At 36.5% G+C, this 21,855-nt stretch overlaps 1 protein-coding gene across 3 annotated transcripts in view; it reads left to right on the plus strand.

The window, feature by feature from the left end:
* Positions 1–702: 702 nt before the first annotated feature.
* Positions 703–21,855, plus strand: part of LOC124161137 — a 40,823-nt gene continuing 19,670 nt past the window's right edge. For 2 of the 3 annotated variants that reach the window (XM_046537369.1, XM_046537370.1), the window contains exon 1: positions 703–1,090. In XM_046537369.1, coding sequence (XP_046393325.1) covers positions 1,079–1,090 — 12 coding nt within the window. In that variant the 5' untranslated portion in view covers positions 703–1,078. The remainder of the gene's footprint in view (positions 1,091–21,855) is intronic. The other variant, XM_046537371.1, reaches the window with a different exon arrangement.

A 21,855-nucleotide genomic window follows, 5' to 3' on the forward strand; every position in this document is an offset into this window, starting at 1 on the left:
ATACCGCCCATTATTCCACTCGTAAGATTAACCACAATAGTGCCGGTTTTAATGGCTGAGCTATAACCCTAGAAAGTTTTCACACAGCCTTATAGAAAAATTGAGTGAATAGCTCCTGTTTCAATATCTTTCTTCCGGTCAGTAAATAACCTCATTAATGCGCTCACTCGATTTCTTGAAGGTCAGAAGATTGGAATTTCGTAAATATCTGTGTTCTACCCAATTTTTTTGGGGAAGAATCATGATGTAATAGGCCATTTGTACGCTTTCACGCACCTCTCAATTTTTTTTGGGAGTTCGCGAGCGGTAATTTTCACGTCTGCGTCAAATGCACCCACTTGTTACGTCTTCCTTCTGGCACCTTCAACCGAAAATTCCCTTGGATTAATTTCACTTGCACCCAGTTTCATTGTTCGAGGACCAAACTGCTAACCTCTCCGCCTCTTGTTCTCTTTTTTCCCCAAGGCTACGCCCAAAAAAAATAAAATCGATGGTCCTCTACCGCCGACTCGACACTTCCCGACTTCATGCTAAGCTACCAAACACAAGTTCTACCTCGATAGCTCGAAGGCATTGGGCGGGTGGAGAGGGGGCGTTGCCATAGCAGCCGTTTGATCCCTGTGGAGGGAGGGGCAGGAGGAGGGAGGAAAGGTTAAGCAGGCAACCCGCAAAGTCCTGCCGTATTTAACCGTGGAGAGGCCTCCGAAGACCAGTAACCGAGAGAGAACTCCCTTTGTTACAAGAGGTGAGCTGACGAGGATAGGAGGCAGCGGAGTGATCACGGGAAGGAAAAACGAGGAGGAAAAAGAAGATTTTAAAGAGGGAGGAGAGAGAAGAGAAGGGAGGGGAAGTTAAAGAGGGGAAGAGGATAGGCCGGAGTCCTCAACGCCCGCTGGAAACTTGAACGGTCGACGGGGAGTTGGTCGTGTGTACGGAAGGGAAGCAGCCGGCTCTCGAAAAACTAAAAGCCTCCCTGGGAGCAACTCGACGGTTCGGGCAGAGGAGCTTGTGCGAGGTTTGAAGGCCGTGAAGCAGGACCGGCTCAGCTTTGTCCGAGGTTTCAAGTCAACTCTTCATCATGGGATATTCGGTATGATGGAATATTCATCTTTAGCATGTGCATGATTTATGATTATACATCTCTGACAGCTTCAAAATCAAATATACTCGAATTAATCTTTCTGTACTTCATAACAGAACGGATAAGTTCACCATATTTTTGGAATAATTAAGAGAAATGTAATGCATTTAGCGTTCATCCGTAACCAACTCGGTGGTGTTACGAAAAAATACCTATAATTCGATTTTACCTTATATATAAGGCAAATTTACTCAAAGTAGCATTGATGATTGGGAAAGTAAGGAAAAAATACCATGTATTTTATATAGTGTAGTATAGTAAGTTATTCAACTACGATTTTGAAATTCTCGATAGAATTTCCATTTTTTCTCGATGTGTAACCAAGGTGATCGCAGCATTTCCTAACACCCAGGTAGACAGTGGTCAAGTTGGGCGGTAGAAATTCTTTGATACCACTATCTTTAACAGTAACCGAGAGAGAGAGAGAGCTCCCTTACCTTTACTTGGAAAAATATCTTCATTCTCTTGGAGGGGGAACTCTAAATCCTTGGATGCTCTAAAGTATATTAATAATTAAAAGTACTTATAAAGTTCAATATTCGCAGCATGACATATGTATATAGAGACAAGAATATCATAAGGGAAATATTCGAGCTGCTGGAAAAGGATACGGTATTTGATCCCTGGTATGGGATGAACCCTTGGAAATATTTCCTTGCCAGCTAGATACGATACTTAAGTAGGCAATTATATTTTTACCTGACTCATCAAATGCATTTAAATTAATTTATATTTAAGTATAGTTTACAGTCTGGTTAGGTTTTTTCCTTTTAAAATTGTACATTTTTCAACATTCTTGGCTCTTAAGTTACCTATAAGGATTCAGTTCAGTTTTTTATCTTATTTAAATATTAAAAGTTGCTGCATTGGCATAATGGATTCTATAACCTATGTAGTGAAAATTTTTAATTAAATGCTAGAAGAAAAAATTTCCATATGGGGAATTTCATATAGTTCCTTATCTCAATGACTTACGACGTTAATTATTTGACTACGTTATATATTAATGAGTTTTACCACTGATAAACAGCTTAATTCTCATCATATATGCATGTAAATGGGAACTAAATTTGAATAATGCTTATAATATTCATACTAACGCATTGAGACCTCGGTGGAATAAGATGCACACACATTATATAACGCGTCTTTTTGGCAACTATTACTTATCATTAAACATTTATCGATTTTTATAAATAGCATTTATTGTTTATGATATGAGTTTGTCCATATTTCATAATTCTTTTATGTTATTTTTATTTTGGCTTTCTTTAATTTTTCCTTTAGATTGTTGCCGATAAATTTATGAGTTTTAATTTGTTCCTAAAAATTGTATGTATATAATATGAAAAAGATTTACGCTGAATACAACCCGTTGTAATGCCATGAAAGGCTCTGGCGTCATCATCAAAGGAGAATCTCAAATTGGTTATGTTTTTACCTGCAACATCTTCAGTCCGTTTTTACGGATGGAAATAAATGTTTAATGAATGGCCTTTACAACATGGCCGTGGGATAAAATGAATGTCCATTTGCGAAAAATTTTTTCCAGGGGTTTTGAAATATCGAAATTTATTTCAATATTCGATTTTTAAAGTATGTTCAGCATGAGAACGATTTCATTAACGTTTTGTGAACCGCGAAAATTCAGACTTACTAAGGTTGATTGAGGATTTATTTTCAAATATTATTTCAATTACTGCAAAGAGACCTTTTTGTGAAAAGTTAATAAATCTCATTTGATGAGGTATGTGTTAATTTTACTATCTTCTTTAAAATATTTTACTCATTTTTTGTAGCCATTTTCTGTAATCGTTCTTTAAACTCTCATGCTAATATTCTCCTTCAATAATTTTCGCAAATCAACGCTTTTTTCCATTTATAAAACTACTGGTTATTTTGTGGGACTAATAGATTGACCCCCGACAATTTTATCGCTTCTTAGCTTTCGGCCAAGTGCTAAGGATTCCTCATTATAAACGTTTATTTTTATAATATATTCCTGAGTTATTTTTAAAAAATTGGCAGTACTTAGCCTCATCTTTAAGTTACGTATAATGTTTTTCCAGGATAACTTTTTTGAATTATTTTACCTTTAGATTTGCCATAGAGTTAGCCATAGTATTATAGCTGTTAACGTTGTAAAAAATTTCTTTATTTCTCGGAATGCTATTTTTTAACTCAAAGTTATCAAAACTATATCGCAGGTACTCCATTGAAGAGGAACTCTTATCTCTATTTTTTTCTTAATTATTAAAACTTGAGTAAGAACCTTTACATCCTCGTTTAATTAATTACTAAAGTTCATTAGGTGAAGTTTGATACGTTTTGATTTTAATGCATTGAAATCATACTTTCAAAGAAGGCAAGAATGCAATCTACTCATTTTCATTTAAAAATTTATTTATGGAGAGGAAAGTTTTAGCCGTAATATGGTATTAATGCGATAGCAATGTAATTATTATTATTCAGTGGCCACGATGTAAACTCCAAAAATATCTATATTAAGTTACTCATTTGCTATGACTTACGATTGAGTACTCCTTGGTGCATTGAAATGAGAGAAAACTAATATATATAAGTTCTTCTTGAGCATATCTCATATATTGGATTTCTTCGATCCTATCCAATGCATTCTCTTGCTTTGTGCCATCAAAATAATGCATGAGTAGCAGATTTCCTGCATTTTGTTTACTCATCAAAATTTATCGAGGCATATGACATCATTGACGTGATCCAATTAATTCCTCAGGCATTTCCTGTTGGTATTCGGCATAACGCCTCATTATTCGACGTAATCAAGCGAAGGACGATGAGCGAACGAAAATTTTCATGGCCAACCCATTCAAATGTCAGGGTTACGCGGATTCGAGACGTTTCCTTCCTCTTTGTTACCACTTCTTGTGATAACGAGGCAGAAATCCTGTTGAACAAAAATCTCAATGTTTGGCCACGCCCTCGTCTGGAGCGTTTGTCTATCAGGCCACACCCGACATAGAAGAGGGTCAACGGTATGGTGCTGTCTTTTTTCATGGCCGAGTAGCGATGAGGAAGGAAAAAAATCCTTCGATTAATTTCCGTTTTTAAAAGAGCCAGCCTTGAGATGCTGAGTGAGCAACACTCAGTCAGTCCGTATTCGCCTTAGGGAAGTGGGCGCGGGCCCTTTTTTCGTGTCCACTGGTCCAACAACTTCTTCTTTCCATCCACCCACGGTTCTTTGGCCATTCGTCCTTGCTCTGGTCCCATCCTACGCCTCCGCAAATTTACGCGTGTCTCGCATAGTGTGAGTCTAAAAGGAGTTCTCTGTCGTGGCTGTTGACACGTCGCCGCTCATTTGCTAAGTAATAGGGAAGAGGCTACATTTTTAAACCAGGCTTTTGAGTCTTATGTAATGCATTGCCATGGTCTGTATATAATTTTTTCCTATAAAAATAAAGATTTAATGATATTTAAATAGAAATTTGACATTTTATATGGGTCATGACTTTAAAGAGGGAAATATGTCTTAAAAATTTGAAACGATTTTAGCCGATATTTTCTAGTAAACAATTTTTTGTCGAAATGGTTGGAGATTTCCGGATGTATTGTTTTATCTTGTTGCTTTGAAAATATTTGCTTACCAAGGTAACCATGAAGTATGCATATGTTACGTTAATGAACGTAAATGGTGGAAACTGTGAGGGGAATGCTGGTAAGAAGACTATAATCTCACTTAATGTTGCATCAGAAATTTATCTATTTCACAATCATAGTACTCTTCAAAATTTTGTGACTATTAGACACCAAGAAATGAATAAAATCAGGTCCATATTACTTGACAACGAGGTAGCGCCGACGTGAGCGAAAAATATTCGAAAGAAAATATTAATCATAGCCAACATTTCTTTTATGGTTTCCGCGATACGCTTTGCGAAACACGATAGGTTGCCAAAGGCTGTGAATATAAATTGAATGGCGGTTCTCATCCAATTTTTGTAATTGTGTAATACTTAAAAATCAATTGTATCAGGTTCGTATTACTTGGTAACGAGGTAGTACCAATGTAATGCGCTATGGCAGCCATGAAGAAGATTACCCAGTGAAGCACCCGAACAGCCTTCACTACCAGCATAAGCTGGGAAAGCATCAGATATTTTTTCGTGAGCGAAAAATATTCGAATGAAAATATTAATGATTGCAAAAACTTCTTCAACCATTTCTACGATACGCTTTACAAAGTAAAACTGGGGCTACCATAGCGTGTGACATTGTCTACCCATTTTTATCGCAAGGCCATTGCCCTTGAGTGTCAAATAAAATTCATGCCAGCTTCAAGTGCCCATTCCTCCTTTCCAAGTATGCCAAATTGTTTCCCTTCCCCGCACTGGGGCATCCCGATTCCCCACAGTCCATTCTGTGACATGGAGTCACGCCACCGTGGTGTCAGCCTCACGGAACGGCGCCCGTCCGATACTCGTGAGTGAGGAGAATAGCAATTAGGGAGCTGAGCGCCGAATTGCGCACTTGTGGCCGCATCGTGGCGAAGAAACGAGGTTATGACGTGAGAGGAGCGCGGATGACAAATGAATCATCTTAGGTTCCCTCACGAGCATCTACACGAGCCAGAATTCGGCTGCGATCCAATAAAATGGTGTTGTGTACCAGTGGCGCAGCGAGAGGGGGGTTTTGGGGGATAAACCCCCCCCCCCCCAGAGCTCAGAGAAATTTTTAAGTTCAATCTATTTTACTTAATTTTATTGATACTACTAATATAATAGGGTGAGGATTAATAAAAAATCCCTCAGAAACCCGCAAAACTCATCATTTTGAGCCATTTATCTTAAAATTCCGCAATTTATTAATCTCGCACCTACTGGTTATCCTGTTGGGTATACCATAACCCCACACACACACCGGTATCAGTTGCACCTAAGCCCCCCCCCCCAGCCTTAATTCCTGGCTGCGCCCCTGTTGTGTACCATGGCGGATTGTTTACCCGATTTGGTCAAAGGGTCCCAAAGGGAAGATCTCCCCTTCAAAAAGAAATAAGAATATCCGTTTAAGTGACCATGGATTTCTCACACTCGCAAAAATGCTTGAAGAGTAATGTAATGAAAATTTTTTTGGAATTTTTTCACAACGGTAACTGAATATGAAGCATTGATACCAAATTAAAGCTGAAGATTTTATTTGCATTGACGAAATTAAAAAATTGGAAATAATTTAGCAGTATTTATTTATACTTAAAAGTTTGATTTCAGTGCATCACATCGAAACGTTTCAAACTTCCGATGCTATCCTATGTCAGCGTTGAAGACTGCGAGAAGAAAAAAAGGCGGGTCGCAACTGCTTCAGGCCGCACTGATTTCGAAAAATTTTCTCTCCCTGGGGTAACCTGAAAATCAAATGGATCGACCGAGTTAGTAACGAGGAAGTCCTAAGAAGGGTAGGAGAGAAGAGAAGCCTCATGAAAACCTTAATAAGAAGACGGAACAACCTTATAGGCCACATCTTGAGACATGATGGCGTGATGAAGACAATCGTCGAAGGACAGGTGGAAGGCAAGAATGGAAAAGGAAGACCTCGAACAAAATATATGGAACAAGTAAAGAGAGATGTGAAAGAGAAGAAATACGTAGGAGTGAAAAGATTAGCTGATAGGAGAACTGAGTGGAGAGCTGCGTCAAACCAATCCTAGGATTGTTGACCAGTCATGATGATGATGATGGGGTAACCTACCGTTTATTTCCTTCTTAGGCAGATATCACCTCTATCATAACTCAGTCCTTGATAAATGATGCTTGCCTCTTACCTATTCCCAGCGGCTATTTCACTGATTGTATTCATGCCACATGCCATCTCTGCTATTCTGCAGGAAAATTAATGAATTCCATGGTAAATCTACTTGTCAGGAGATTTAAGTATAGTGAATAATGTCGAGACGTTCATGCAATGATTGCCTGCTGCTACTGCATCATGGGTGCATTTGATCTTTCCTCATGAAATCGTTATGGAAGCAGCGTAAATGAAAAGGATAAGCCTCATCATTGAATTGATCGATCCAATTGATATTACAACGAAAAGCATATTTAAGACCGTTAGCCAGTGATACCCTATTTCGCTGAATAAAATTATTCGAGTTCTCTATCTACCACTTTGCATGAAAATATGAAGTCGTATTATTATCCTTTTTACTTAAAAACCTTCGCGTGGAGTCCAAAATTTAATAGAAATACTCACTCTCGGTACCAGTTCTGGGGTCACAATAGTGAAACTTTAAGTACTTATTTTTTGTGGCCTGCAATAGTATGTATTTAATTTGAATTGGTAATTTTTTAATACGAAATTTTGTGGTTTGGTAATTGCTACAAGTATACCAGCATTCATTAATGATTTGAAATATTTCTTAGTGAATTAGTCGTATTTCTTATTTCTATCACCCTAAGAAAATTGACCTTGCTACCTCAATATAAGTAAACGTCTTCCAGTCATGAAATTAATACAATTTGATTATAAGCATTCATTCTGCAAACTTAAATCCATAACTTATGATCCGAATACAGCCGAGTACTCTAGCTAATAATTTACAATGGAAACCCTTTCTTTAACTTAGCATGTAATTCACGACACATGTCTCGCTAATAATTTAAGTGATGGAATGCACTTAGGCTGGTGCGGTGACACTCCATCTGTGTTGTAGCCCGACAACTTGTTAAGATGTGACGGAATGCTGTTGAGGTGGAAGACAAATGTTGACGAACACGTTTTTTCTCTCCTTTACTTTTACTTTCGCTGTCCCATCTTCAGACGCACCTCTGAAACGCTACTATCCATTACCCCGTGGCTTCCACCGGAACCAATAAGCGGCAAAAAGCTTCAAGTGCATATTGCTAGCAAGCGTTCGACGTCAATAGATACTATTGACATTCTGTTGTTACAAAATTTTTATATAGTTCATTCACCCGGGAAAAAATCCGGGAAAATATACAAATACAATCGAATTATGCGTTATCGAATTACAAGTGTTAAATTATAGTAGAACAACGTTTTAAGATGATCCTGTAATATTTTCCTACCTAGGTTTCCTATTTCTTGAAATGGCTGCATTGTACTTACTGTGTACTTTTTATGACGGAATTCAGTATTTGTAAGCAAAGTGATTATTATTTTTTTATTTTCACATATTTTTTTCTGTGATTGGTATCCGTAAAATTTACGCGGTTAAAAATGTAGCTAATCAGTTTTTAATGATTAGGTGACGTATTTGACCAGAATTTAGCGAATAATTAAAATTTTCCCTGTTTTTATAGCTTACGTATTAACTGATAACTGAATTCCTTTTCAATAGTGATTTCCAACGTATAGTTTGGTCCATTTTGCCTAAGAGCAAATAAAATTCGTTAAAAACTCAATTCCATAAATGACTTTATCATTAATTATCTAAATCGAGCGTTCTGTCCAACGCTCTATTGAAAGGCGATGAAAGTGGAGTTTTTGTGGTCAATAATAGTATCTAAAGACCCATATTCTCCGGCATCTGGTAAAGGTTTGTAGGATAGAACTTTGAAGGAAAGAGTGCTGTGGGTGGGATGCTGATAATTGCTTTTAAGGATAGAATACCTGTTAAGCGGGGTTGATTCTCTAAACACTTCATGTAAACCTTCTTAAAATAGCATACGTTTTAATAAAAATGTTTCTTTAAAACTTTCTTGGGTGAGCGTCATGTTATTTTAAAACTTTCTGGGCTATGACGCCACGCCAATGTTTGGGTGGCTCAAACGTTTCCCGACGGTCGCCTTATCAGCGGAATTTTCAAAAAGTAACCTTATAAACAAAAAAAATGGAAACTTTGGGACCATCTGAACGTTTACACGGCGAAATCAGCCAAAATGTTGTTAAATACCTTAAGTAAAATAGTTCAAGTTCTTTATTCGTTGGCAGATATTTTTTCTCCTACTGTCAACCATTTCAGGCGTTATATATTTCAATGCTAAATATAATTGCTATGACCACCTATATCGTGATATAATAAATAAAATTTCCATTGAAATAAATCTGGATGGTGCAGTGAGCCGGATAGCCAAATGCCCGTTGTTCGATTCCCTTACCGAGGAATTGTTTTCCTGTAGCAATAAATATTTATTGCTCACTTAAGCTCTTACGGAATAATTGTGGTTAGTGTTCGAACGATTGGGGACAAATGCCATGGCTCTATATTCGGTTAAGTATTGCTTCTAAGGGGAATAATACTTCTCACGGTCCCACCCCAGCCATCTCACACAGGGTTGGTCGTCAGCTCATAACTAAAACAGTGCCCGGGGATTATTCGGTCAACGGTCGTCTACCGAGAGACCGTCCGACCGGCTGCACCTGATGTGAATCAAAGAGGGCGTTATTTTGAGATTTCAAACCTTACAAATTCCAACCCTTCAGACAGCGAGACGAGTTTTTTCCCCTCGTACTTCGTCGAATGAATAACAAATCCTTATTCGTCCTGTTCTTTCCAATCCCATCAATCTTACGCGTGCTCTTCAAGTCTAGAGAGCGCATCAATTTTACCTGGAATTTCACGGTGGCTAATTCTTTCCTTATAATCCAGTAGGATACGAAGAGAATGTTTAAAATATTTTTTTTTGTAATTTCCCTAGAATTGAGTCCTCATTTTACGTGAGTATCAACGGTCCGAAAATTTAGCCTGCCCATAACTGACATTTACGTAGACTGCAGTAGCCATGAAGGATATTTTTATTTTCACTTACGCATAAATTTAATTCTTATACCATATTTGCTACTCTTTGCATTTTTCATTGATACATTTACCATACATTCTCTCGAAAATATAACAGCAATTTTTGAACAATTTTTGTGTTTTTTGTATTTTGAAATACAACTGAAGCATTACATTATTTTTGGGGATTTTGTTAGTCTACCTTTATCAAACCTGGCCTCTTCGCAATTTAATATTTGTTATTTACTCCATGAAAAATAGTTCATTTATTTTAATTGAGGTTCAAGCCCAAAAATTCCATGCTTGGAACAAAGAATAGTTAAGGAAATGGATTAAATTAATTCTTGGCTTAATTTTATAGGATTTTAATTTGAGGTATATTGTTTCATATTGCGGCAAGAGTAATTTTCTCCATAAAATTTCAGTATGATTTGATATTGAGATGTTCACTGCGCAAATCATGGAGAGATGCTACCGAAGCTCTTCATAAGAGCTAGGAAAAATATTTTTAAGGACGAGCAGCTTCGATTCCAAAACAAGCTATCATATCATAACATGCCACTGAAGAAAGTGCGATTTGGTTGTACAAATATTGATGCGGTATACTCAAGGGAGAAGGTTATTTTACTCTTGTCATCGTATCTGTTTCGAGTTAAGTTCTCTTTTCTTCTTATGCTGTCATCTCGTGCCCTAATATATGGAGAACTTTTACTCATCGGCATGTAATTTAATAGCACTATACTTCATCTATCGCGATTTCCGAGCTTATAAAGTGTGAAAAATTGTTCGTGTATTTTATCCTGCTGAGAAAAGTTGAAAGAAAAGAAATCAAGAGTTTTTCGTGTCACTCTTAATAACCCATGCTGCTTTTGAGGATATTTACTTTTTCCCTAATTATCTGCAGCGTTACAAGAGAATTTCAAATCATACTGAAACTTGATTGTCAGGAGGTGATTGATAAATAAATGTGATAATTTTGAAAATTGGGCATTTTACTCGCGTCGAACAACTGTGCTTTAAAATTGCTGGAATATAAAGATGATGTACCTCAAGCACTCGTGTAGTGGAAAAATTAATATTTTTTTAGGCAGAAACTGAATCTGTGACTTTTGATCCAAGAATAAATCCGTGAAAGAATAGAGAACTTAATTTGGCACTTGATTATGTGTTGCATGCTACTTGCACTCTAAGGAAGTCCTCGATAACAAATATTATCCTTGATTGGCCTTTGGGAAAGTCACAGTGGGCATCGTAAATCAGCCGCTAATAGGCAGTAATTTTGACAGTCGAATAGTCAGTCTTTATATTCAAGCGTTGTTGTAGGCTTGTAGAAACAGTGGCACTTTAAGAACCTAGTCCTTCGGAGTGTTTGTTCAATATACGTTACAGTTATGGCGTAAATACTCTCTGTCAGATTATAAATTACACAGATTTCCAAACAGCACAGAAGACCATTGCAGAAATATAGAGTGACATATTTGAGATATTGAGTGAATTGTTGGCCGGGGTACCACAAAAAATAACAATCATCGTCACCTACCTCCATCGCACCAATCTCCAGTCTAATAAGTGCTTATATAAGTAAGTATTTCTGGGTGCAACTTTTAAGGTCACACACTTTGGAGATATATTATCGCACACTTAGTAATGTCCCAGATGTAAAATATTACTTGCATCATTTCTCAAAACTTAACAAATACCACTTCAAATACAGGGATCATACACATTTTTGATACATTTTATGGTACACAGCGTAACATACCAGATGTAAAAGATTACCAACACCATTTCTCATCATTGAACAAATGTAAGTGTAATTTTATTTTTGAATTTTCCGTTATGTGCGAGTCTAGTTTCCAATGTTATTGTATTCCTCAAGTGGGTTGCCGGACCAGGAAAGAATCACTGTGAGGATTATTTCGGTGTAGTGGTAAGTGCTGGGAAGCATAAGGGGATAGAGGAGGTTACCTCTAGTTCAAAAGAGCGGTCTTGAAGTTGGTAGCGACTCAATTCCTATCCCTTCAGAACCAATCGTTGGTGCACTGCTCCACTTGGCTTACCCTCTGTGAACGTGGCTGTGCGAGCTCATTGTGTCTCTCAGCCTCGCGTGCCTGGAATGCATAGACGACGGGAAATATGAACGGCCCGGGGCATGGGTCAGATGGATAAGCCGTTACCTCTAAGGGTGCACCCGCATCATTTACGTCGGACCGCAAACCGAAGTTATTCCATTAAAGCCCGTAAGAAACACGCAGCCTAGCGGGCACGCGTTATCTCTTTCCAGCGATCTCATGAGGCGACGCTTGAAGGCGGAGAGAAAGCATCTCAATTGTTTTCCCGAGGAGAATACTGAGGGGCCACTTTACTCCAGTTACAGTTTATGGTTTAATGGCTACCCATTCGGACTCCCTTGATTGCTGGGTTCCTCATACCTCTTTATGGGATTCCACCCAGGGAATTTCATACCATGATACACAACGTTGCATATGAATGAATCGTAGTTTTTATGAAACAGAGTACGTTAGAATAATGATTTTTGAGTGTACTTAAGGAGCAAAGCCAATTATTCATCCAAAGTGGACCTCAGTTTTAAATGTATTCTTAATCTTTTTTGTCCTTCAATAATCCAAATTTTTCTCTCCATAACTATTCAAATAACTACCTGTCCATTGTGAGTTTTCAAATATTCTTCTTACCGTCTGATAAAATCACATATTTATGCATCGTACAGCCAAAACTTCAGTGTCAAACGTTCGCGATGCGGGACTAATTTTGTGAATATAGCTTAGAAGTTTCATGACCATGTACTCAAGAAACATATTGTGTTCAGAAAAGTACTCTAATGGGTTGACATTTATAATTGAGATGCAAATATTTTTACGTGGGGAGAAAATCAAAATTCAATTTTATTTACCCATTATCTGTTTTGTTCATCCATTTAATCATTAAAATTAACATCGAATGTGATGTAAAAGGCGGAAAGTAATTTTAAAGTGTTACCCATGAAGAAATGAAGCTTTGTCGTAAATATCATATCTAAATTTGTGTTTTATTTTCACTCTTCTCACTTGCTGGACAGGATCGGTACCTGTGTGTATGAAATAAATGGCGAGCCAGCGACCGCATGTGTTATACAGGTTACTTATTTCACTCATTTCTGTCGCCACTGTTAACATGCCAAGTTTTTGGATCTGTTGGGGAATCATTTTGTGAAATACCCTTACCTGGTCTGTATATATACTTCTGTTTTATTTAACGATTCATTTGTTCATAATTACGTTTTGGTGGTGTTTCATGAAGGACAAAGACAATTGAAAACAATTTACACGATCCGTTTCCAAACTGGGCCCAGATTTCCCATCATTCTTTCCCCGTTTCTTCAGATAATGACAAAGCAATTTCTTGCGAACATCGGGGTGTGATCCAACTGTCGGATGAAAATTGATATTCATTGGGCTCCGACTCCCAGCCAAGGTCAAACGCTTTCCTTCTTCGAAACGAGGCACTTTGAATGAGACTTTGCCACATAATATGAGATACATCGTTAGTCGGCTCGGAGGGTTAATGACCTAAGGAATGCTGGATTTCGCACAAGAGGTTGGTGACTGACCTTTTTCTTTCAGCAGCCGCAAAAAAAATCGTAGTAGCATTAAATAACTCACAGCTTGGACTCAACTTTCAAGCTTTTCCTGTTTCTCTCGTGTGAATGGCCTTGCCTCTCGGATTAAGTTAGTTTTCATTCTAATGCTCCGCAGCGCTTGATTAGGTCCGGACTCCGACGTGACAGTAACCTTTCTGCGATGTCCATTTTCGCATTTGGAACTTAATACAGTTGCCCGCTGTGCAGCTCAGGCAATTTTACGCTCACCCATTAAGGAAACCATGATATCTACATATGTCGCTGCTCTCCCATAAACCTTAGCTCTCTGTAATCTTGTACCATTTTGAGATTACGACTCATATTATTGCTTTTAACCAACGATTTTAATACAACCTAGTTTCATGATTCAGATTTCGGAGACGCTGAGGCTAAAAGTGATTGCTCTTGCGGAATTATGCTTGGTTTTGCACCAACTGCTTTAATCTTAGTAATTGGAAGTTTTATTGTTGTATTTATATTCATATTTAACAACATTTGAAATAATGGCAAGTTTTGTGTACCGCTTGAGGGACTTGTGCTGGCAGGTGTAGTACGAGAGTAAGTGGTGTCAGTGATCGACAACACCCATAAACTTGTTGTATTCCACCACTGCTTCGGGTTTACCTCTCCCCTTAATGATTCTAGTAGATTCTTCAGCGAATAGATTCTAATGCCATCTTTTTCATATTAATGTTTTGAAAATTTTTCTTTTAAAAATAAGTCCATCATCAATTGAAGAAATAGTTTTTATAATGACGTCTTAATAATTGGGATAGGTTTGAGGAAGCTAAAGAGTATGAAAGTAGTTCTAATTTTTCATGTAATTGTGCTTGCGTAACATGTTTTTAATCAAATATTAAACTCGGCTGCTTCATTTGAAAGTGCACCCTCAAAAAATTACCTCAATTGCCGTCTGAATTACTTCACTATCCGTTTTGATTTTTGATGCATGATTTTGTATTTCAGCCTCAATGAATTCCGGCCTTGATGAATAGGCATGCAATTTTTGGAACTTGGCTGCTGGTTTTAACTATTACGCTTTGGCCTGCAGGTTTGATGCTTCCTAATTAAAAGCGATTCATCGGAAGTGGTTGAAATTTATACTGACATGGAATGCAAGGTATGGAGGAAAATATCCGGGATTCGGAAGTCTAAAGAAATGATCAGTGTAAGATTCATCTTCTAAATTTTTCGGAAACATGGGGTTCAAAGTAACTGCCTCGGGCCAGGAGGAAAACTCCTGTAGAATATTTTGTTTATGACTCATATTTGAGGTAGGCTTTGCCTCAGATTTCTTAGAAAAACACTTTTTGGTCACGTTCTGGTTAAGCAATTTGGTAGAGGAAAAATGTGCTTGTCTTCATCATTTTTTTCGTCTACGTCATTCAGACGTGTAAGGATCTTTATTATCTGATATTTTCAAGATGTGTGGTTCAATAAACTAGATTCAAATTCTTTGATACTACCTGCATGGCTGCTGTGAAAAATAGTGAATAGTGAAATAGCACTTGCTTGCTTGTTAATTTATTAAATTTTTCATAAAAAATAATCGATGAATTGGTTCTCCATATCGAAAAAGACGTAATCATAAAAATTACCTTTATAAGAACATATCTTTGAAAGTCAGAATTGCTTTAGCTAATACCAAGAGCATTCAAAGCAAACACTATATTGAGGGAGCATTATTTGTATTTTAATTACCATGCTTAAGTAGTATCTATATATATAAAAGAAATCGTGTTAGTTGCACCATTTTGAGAAAAGAGTTAGTTACACCATTTAATCGAGAGCATCTGCATCTCTTTTAATGATACCTGGTTTTTTGGATTCGTCCCAGCCCCAGATAACAGACTAAACATTAAGCAACATTAAAAGTTCACGAAAAAAATTGATCTTGATCTTAGGGTTATATTTTTAAAAGTTGGTAAACTGAAAAAGCTATCACGTTTGTCTAAACTAGACGATTTGTTTTGTTTTAACCAATTTAATGGCTGAGATTCTTAACGATTTTAAAAAACATTTCAATAGTAAAAAACTACTATAATACTCACACATATTTTGATAATACTCACAAATATAACTGTTTTACGAAGGTTAGCTCTTACTTATTACAGAAGTTAGCTGTGTTATTACTTTAAGTATGCTTAAAAAATTGCATAGTAAATGAGTGATCACTATTTTGAACTTTAACCGGGCGAATATTCTACCTGTGAAAATGTTTATCCTATCCACTAGCATCTGCTTGATGGTATTGGTCTTTCGTACTGAGTTATAATTTATTGCAGCTACCGTTTTGCTCTTCAAAAACGTCGCGTCTTTGTGTCGAAGCATTCCTTTTTATTGATGCTGTGGAAAAGAATCAATTTTAATGGCCGTGTAGATCTTTTGTCTTTGGAAATCCGCCGTATTATTCATTTTATTTGCCTCATGTGTCTGAAAAAACAAACCATCTGAGCCAATAAATTCCTTGCAAAATCAAAAGGGTTTATTCGCAGCTGCTTGTCATGAGGTTTAAAAAGAAAAGAAAATGCCGAGAAATTACCCGGTGTATTTTTGTCCTGCCGATGTAATGCATATTTATTATGTCCTCAAGCAACATTTCTCACGCTGGCAGTTGAATCGTATTTACTCTGAATATTATGTCTATTTTTCATTGACTTTATCGATCGCACAATGAGCGGATGTTCTTCCCGCAAAAAATATCATAAAAGACCTTTGGCTACGGCCATTCACAAAAGAATATTTGCCTCCTGCTAAAATATTCGGTTTTATAACTTGGCTATTTTAATCTCAACCTGTTAATTTTTATAGTATCGTGAATGCAATTGGAAAGGAGCGTATCTTTACATTTTACATGCATCTTTTACCCCCTCGTGCTAAGATTATTATTCATAAATATTTCTGAGGATACCTATGTTCCCTTGTTTTGTTGAAATTGTTTGTTTTTTAGTTTTTTGACTAAGACTTGTCTTTTTTATTTTTGTTTTCTTATCTGTATAAAAATACTAATTAATATTCAGCCCTTAGTAGCATTTTAATCCTCAGCAAGATGGAAGATAATTAATGAATGTTGGAGGTGTTTGAGCAACGAATTTTTGGAAGAGTGAAGGAAATATTTGTATCCAAATAGTCAGAAAACAAAAAAAACTGGAAAAGGGGGAGAGGTGGATGAACCACTTCGGACCAAAAGATGCTTTGTTAGGCTAGTGGCTCTGCTGAAAATTATTATACGATTTATAATGGGCATTAGATTCACAATTTAAGTAATATCGTTAGTCCCAAATGATGCTATTAATACTCTCATTGGTTATGTCTATTTGCTTTAGCATCTGAAAGTGTGAATTTGTTGGCACATTAGCATAAAATAAAATACTAACTAGTTGGATAATTTTTATTGGATACGTGCTCACGATGAATCAGGAAAAGAAAAAGTGGTGCCTCAAGAACTTTCAAAACAAAGTTAGGTATGATGCGTTTCAGGCAACAGGCTACTACATTTAGGTAATGGGTCCCTTTTAGCATCCCGGATGCTTTAATAATTCTGAATTGTAGGTATAACCTATGATTTCGTAATTTTGTACCGTTTTCTCAAAGTTTCATGGACGCTATTTATTTCCTTCCGTGAGTTTCTCTCCCAGTTTGCCCAGCCTCGTTATTGCCTAAAAAAAAAAAACACTTTTTGGAACCATATAATATGAAACACTTGGTTCATCACCCTGGGCCCGTAGTGCCACCGGCAAAACACATGCTGCACGCTATCCTGTCTTATACCTATAAGTCATATAAATTTTAAATCCCATCATACTCTAAAAAATAAAATAAATGTAGCTATTGCACTAAAATTTAGAGCTCTAAAATTTGTAAGGAACATTGTAATAACTTTTCAAGCCATTTTATACATCAAATTAATGTAATTATATTCGTTCATAGTCTTAAAGAAGGTATAAAAATATAGCGAAACGTTGGCCAAGATTTTGCAAGATCTGCACTCCGGGAATCTAATCAACGTCAAAAATTGAGGCCAAAAGAAAGGAAAAAAAAACTCGATTTTTCTCAGATAAGCTCGAGAAAATGAAAATTTTAAAGAAATGAAACACAATTTTAAGAAATTTTAAAGTATTTTTATACTTTTATGTAGCGTGAACTGCAAAAAAAGCAGCTTAGTCTTCCTGCTTGATTACCTTTTTATTTCAATATCACGGATGTTGATTAATCTAAGGAATTTCATCGGGCCCATCAAATCGTGATAAAGCTTCAGTTAGCTTCAGAACTAACCTTGAACCTCCATTGCTCCTAAAGAATTCCTGACCATTATAGGCATCAGTTCATTTTTAGATTCGAATTCAAGACCTCGTACCATTTACGGTTTATGTAGCTTTAAGTCAATCTTTTATTTGTATTTAGATCTCCTATCCACTCTGACCGTTTCAATCTTTTTTAACTTCTTCATCTCTCATATCTGGTTAAGGATTGCCACTATTACTCATCTCAGGTGAAGGCTGAAATCAATCACGCTTTTCCATAGCTTGAAGATGCCATTCTTTATCAATCCAACATCCGTTCTTTTGTTAGGACTTACGCTCCAGTCTTTTTTTTTTTTTAGCTTCGGCAGTTCTTCACGCATAAGTTATGCACTCAATCCAAATTGATAGTACTTGTGCGAGTGGAACAAACCACAGCACTTACAAGCTTATGCGATAATAACTATGCCTCTCTAAGATACCATCAGTGGCAGTTGGAGTGCACTAGACCTTTGGTGAACTTGAGGTGATTTATTACGTGTCGCTGAGTCGCTTAATTAAGTGTTGACCGCTTTTATTTGGAATTCCCTGCGGGCGTGGTGTCATGGATTCCAGGACACGTTGTCAAGATACCAGCGCCATTGTTGGTAGATAATCAGTGAGTTATGCCATGAATGCCAACAAAGATCATTGCGTTACCTTGGTAGCATTAGAACCAATTGACTTCAATTGAGCTGAGTTAATGCTATTAGTTTTGTAAATTAGTAAATTACCTATGGTGACACCTTCAATATTTTTCTCAAAATTTTCCATTTAATCCCTCTAATATATTGTAATCATGGGAGATTTTTAACAATTTAACTTTTTACAAACTTCTATTCCTGCTCATTTCAGCTCCGTTAGACGTATATTTTTCATGGAAAACAGTATTGTGTGATTTTAGCTTGAATAAAAATAAAACAGTATGCTAATGATCTTTAGAATATTGGAAAAGGTACCAAGAGTAATTATTCCGTGAAGTTTTACTTCCTAAGAATTTATTAGAAAACACCGAAATTTTATTCATACCCGATGAAAAATAAAAATATGTTTGATTTGTAGTATGGGGTTTACTGTGTCGAAACTTGGACATTACGGAAGGACGACAAATGACTGGATGACTTCGAAACATGAGTGTTCAGGAGAATAGAGAAGGTGAAGTGGAGGAACGACGAACATAGTGAGTGAGGAGAGGCAGCGTCCAGATGAGGCACAGAGGAGACAGAGGGTATAGATCGAGCGATTACTTAGCGGGGAGGGAATGTTGAAAACGGTGTGTAGAAAATTGTGTAAACGTGGGTTAAGATGTAAGAGAACTTGATTTTTAGCATATGGAGGAAGTGGGTTCTAATGTTAATAGAAGAGGGATATACAAATTGAGACGGGAGACAAGGAGAGGTGATCGGAAAAATTCTCCATGTAAACCTGCCCTGACCGGTATAATACTCGGATATTTCGTAATAATTTTCATCATATCCAGATGATAATTCGGCAGAGTCACAGCTCTAGGGTAGAAGAACGCGTACATATCACTATTCATTCACTTAGAGGTGGGCAGAGAATAATAAGGACCAAGATATATTCTAAATGTATTAAATAAAACTAAGGAATGCGTTTAAAATCAAAATGCTGTCTAGGTACTCGATTTTCTAATGAATTAAAGAGAGTATGTTGATTGTTTTGCTTTAGTTAAGCGATTTTTAGAGAATACTTATAAATAACGAATTGGTAAGACACATATTGGTAATGATGGTTGTTTTATCAGAAAAAGGTAGTTAACTCATTAATTAAATGAAGAGAATCTTTATAGAAATAATGACAATTAGCATATGTTCTAGTATGATATGAAAAAATGTTTGCGAACGTTTCGATGTATTTCTTATATCTAATTCGGGGCTATGGATGATAATGTTTTTTTACAATTATAAAATAAAATACATAAAAATAATTCAATATATAATGAGAAGTGAATTAAGTTTAATTAAGCAAAGAATGGAATACAATTTAATGTATCCATTATCATTCATAGTCTTAAAGATGATAAAAAAATATGTCAAACAATTTTGCATATAATTCTCAGATCTGCACTCCGAGAAGTCAATCATCATTAAATGATTGAGATCAAGAAAAAGAAATGGGTTTCATAGTAATAATTACTAATGTAGATACGTAATAAAATCTATATCGACTTGATCATTTCCCAACTCGATCGAAATCGCGTTCTTCTGAGAACGTTTAAAGCAGTGTGGGCGAGGCTTTCCGCGTGGCTGCCTCGCGAAAATAAATTCAAAAGAATCTCTCCTCCCCACTGTGAGAAGCAGGATAGAGCTCTCCATTTCTCCTTTTCTTTCTCTCTCCCTCTTGTCTTCTCGTTAAGGGCGTTGCCGTCTTATTTCGGCGAGAAGGAGGGGCGGGGAGTATGTAGGAAGGTTAAGAGAGGAAGGTGAAGAGGAGAAATGGCGTGGTTTTTAGCGAGTGGTCTGGTCGAGGTGATAGCCGTCCGGTCTGTGGATCACGCTGTGTAGAGGAAAATTCCATGTTCACACCATAGATGGAGTTTAGAAAATTGCCAGAGGTGATAAATCCCAATATTTTACCTCTATTTTACCATAGAGTAAGTATATATAGAGGGCTAACAACACGTATAAAAATCGTGTACGTTTTGGTGTAGTTCTGGAACAATTAACCAGATGGCTACGAACAATTTTTGCGATTATTTTTATTTGCTCGTTCCACAAGTCTAAAAATATATTCTGAAGCAGAAAGGGTTGCTACGTTAAGTGGAGACATTGATTATTCAAATTAGTTTATAACAATTGTTATAAAAAATTCTCGAATTACGGCTAATTACTTGACTTTACGAGTTACTTACGTACCGACTAGTATATGATTTTACTCACATTTTCGCACTATACTCCTCTATTATCTTGTAAACAGAATATGCATTTTTTTAATTTTCAATTTTTGTTATTCCCTTTTATTTCTGATATTTGCAGCTCCGCTAGAGAAGTATTGCTAATTTAAGATAGTACTGCCTGTTTTTAATTTAAATAAATCAAAAACAATGTGCGAAAGAACTCTTGGAAATTGGAAAAAAGTACCAAAAGCAATTATTCTCCGTGCATTCATCAGCATTGATTCAAAAACACTTATCTTTAATTATATCCGATTAGAATTGACTGATTTCATTTTTTTTAATCATAAGAATACAGTATCATCACTATCATTGGCTATCAATTCAATAAATTGTTTGATTTGGAGTGTATTGCTCTATTTTTATCATAAAAATGCAATGTCATCTCCATAATTAGCCACCATTTCAATAAATTATTTAATTTTAAGTGTAGCGCTTTACAATATGGAAACTTGGACACTAGGGAAGGACGAGAAAAGACTAAATGACTTCGAGACATGAGCGTAGAGAAGAATTCACTGAATTACACACATTGGAGTGCCTAGGAATTTCAAGTATCCACACAGGTCCTGTTGAGTATGTACGCGAGTATCCATGCTACTTAGCTGCCTGGGCAAATCCTTGTATTGCGCAATTACTAGACAATTACCTGAACAAATAACTTCATGAGGTGATTAATGGAATTCCTCCGTCAGAATCTTGATGAAAATAAAATGCCTGGATAATCGCCGCTTATTAATATATTATTTTGGCACTCGTTTAACCTGACAAATTTGCAGATATTCGACAATCTGTTTGGATGCTTGATTTCCTTGTGAAAAGGACACAATTTGTTTTGATTGATTTTCTGTAGTAAATCGTTTTTTAGGGATATTAATTATGCGTGAAAAATTGGTCATGCATGCAAAGGTAGTGATATTTGTTCTATCATAATAGGATAATAAATCCATTAACCTACCATCGAGTGCAATGAATCTGACAGGCATAGCGGCAGTCAGTTTTTCATTTATCCGTGCCTCTACACAGCATAGACCCTTAACGCTTGTAATAGCTTTTTGTTCTGACACACTCTGTGTAACCTTTCACTTTTTGCATTCATGCCGATAGATCAGTGGCGGATTATTTAATATAGTTATGAGTATGTTTCTCTATGGAAGTGAGGCTTGGGTGTTA

The sequence above is a fragment of the Ischnura elegans genome, chromosome 6 (assembly GCF_921293095.1).
Source record: "Ischnura elegans chromosome 6, ioIscEleg1.1, whole genome shotgun sequence".
Classification (NCBI taxonomy): domain Eukaryota; kingdom Metazoa; phylum Arthropoda; class Insecta; order Odonata; family Coenagrionidae; genus Ischnura; species Ischnura elegans.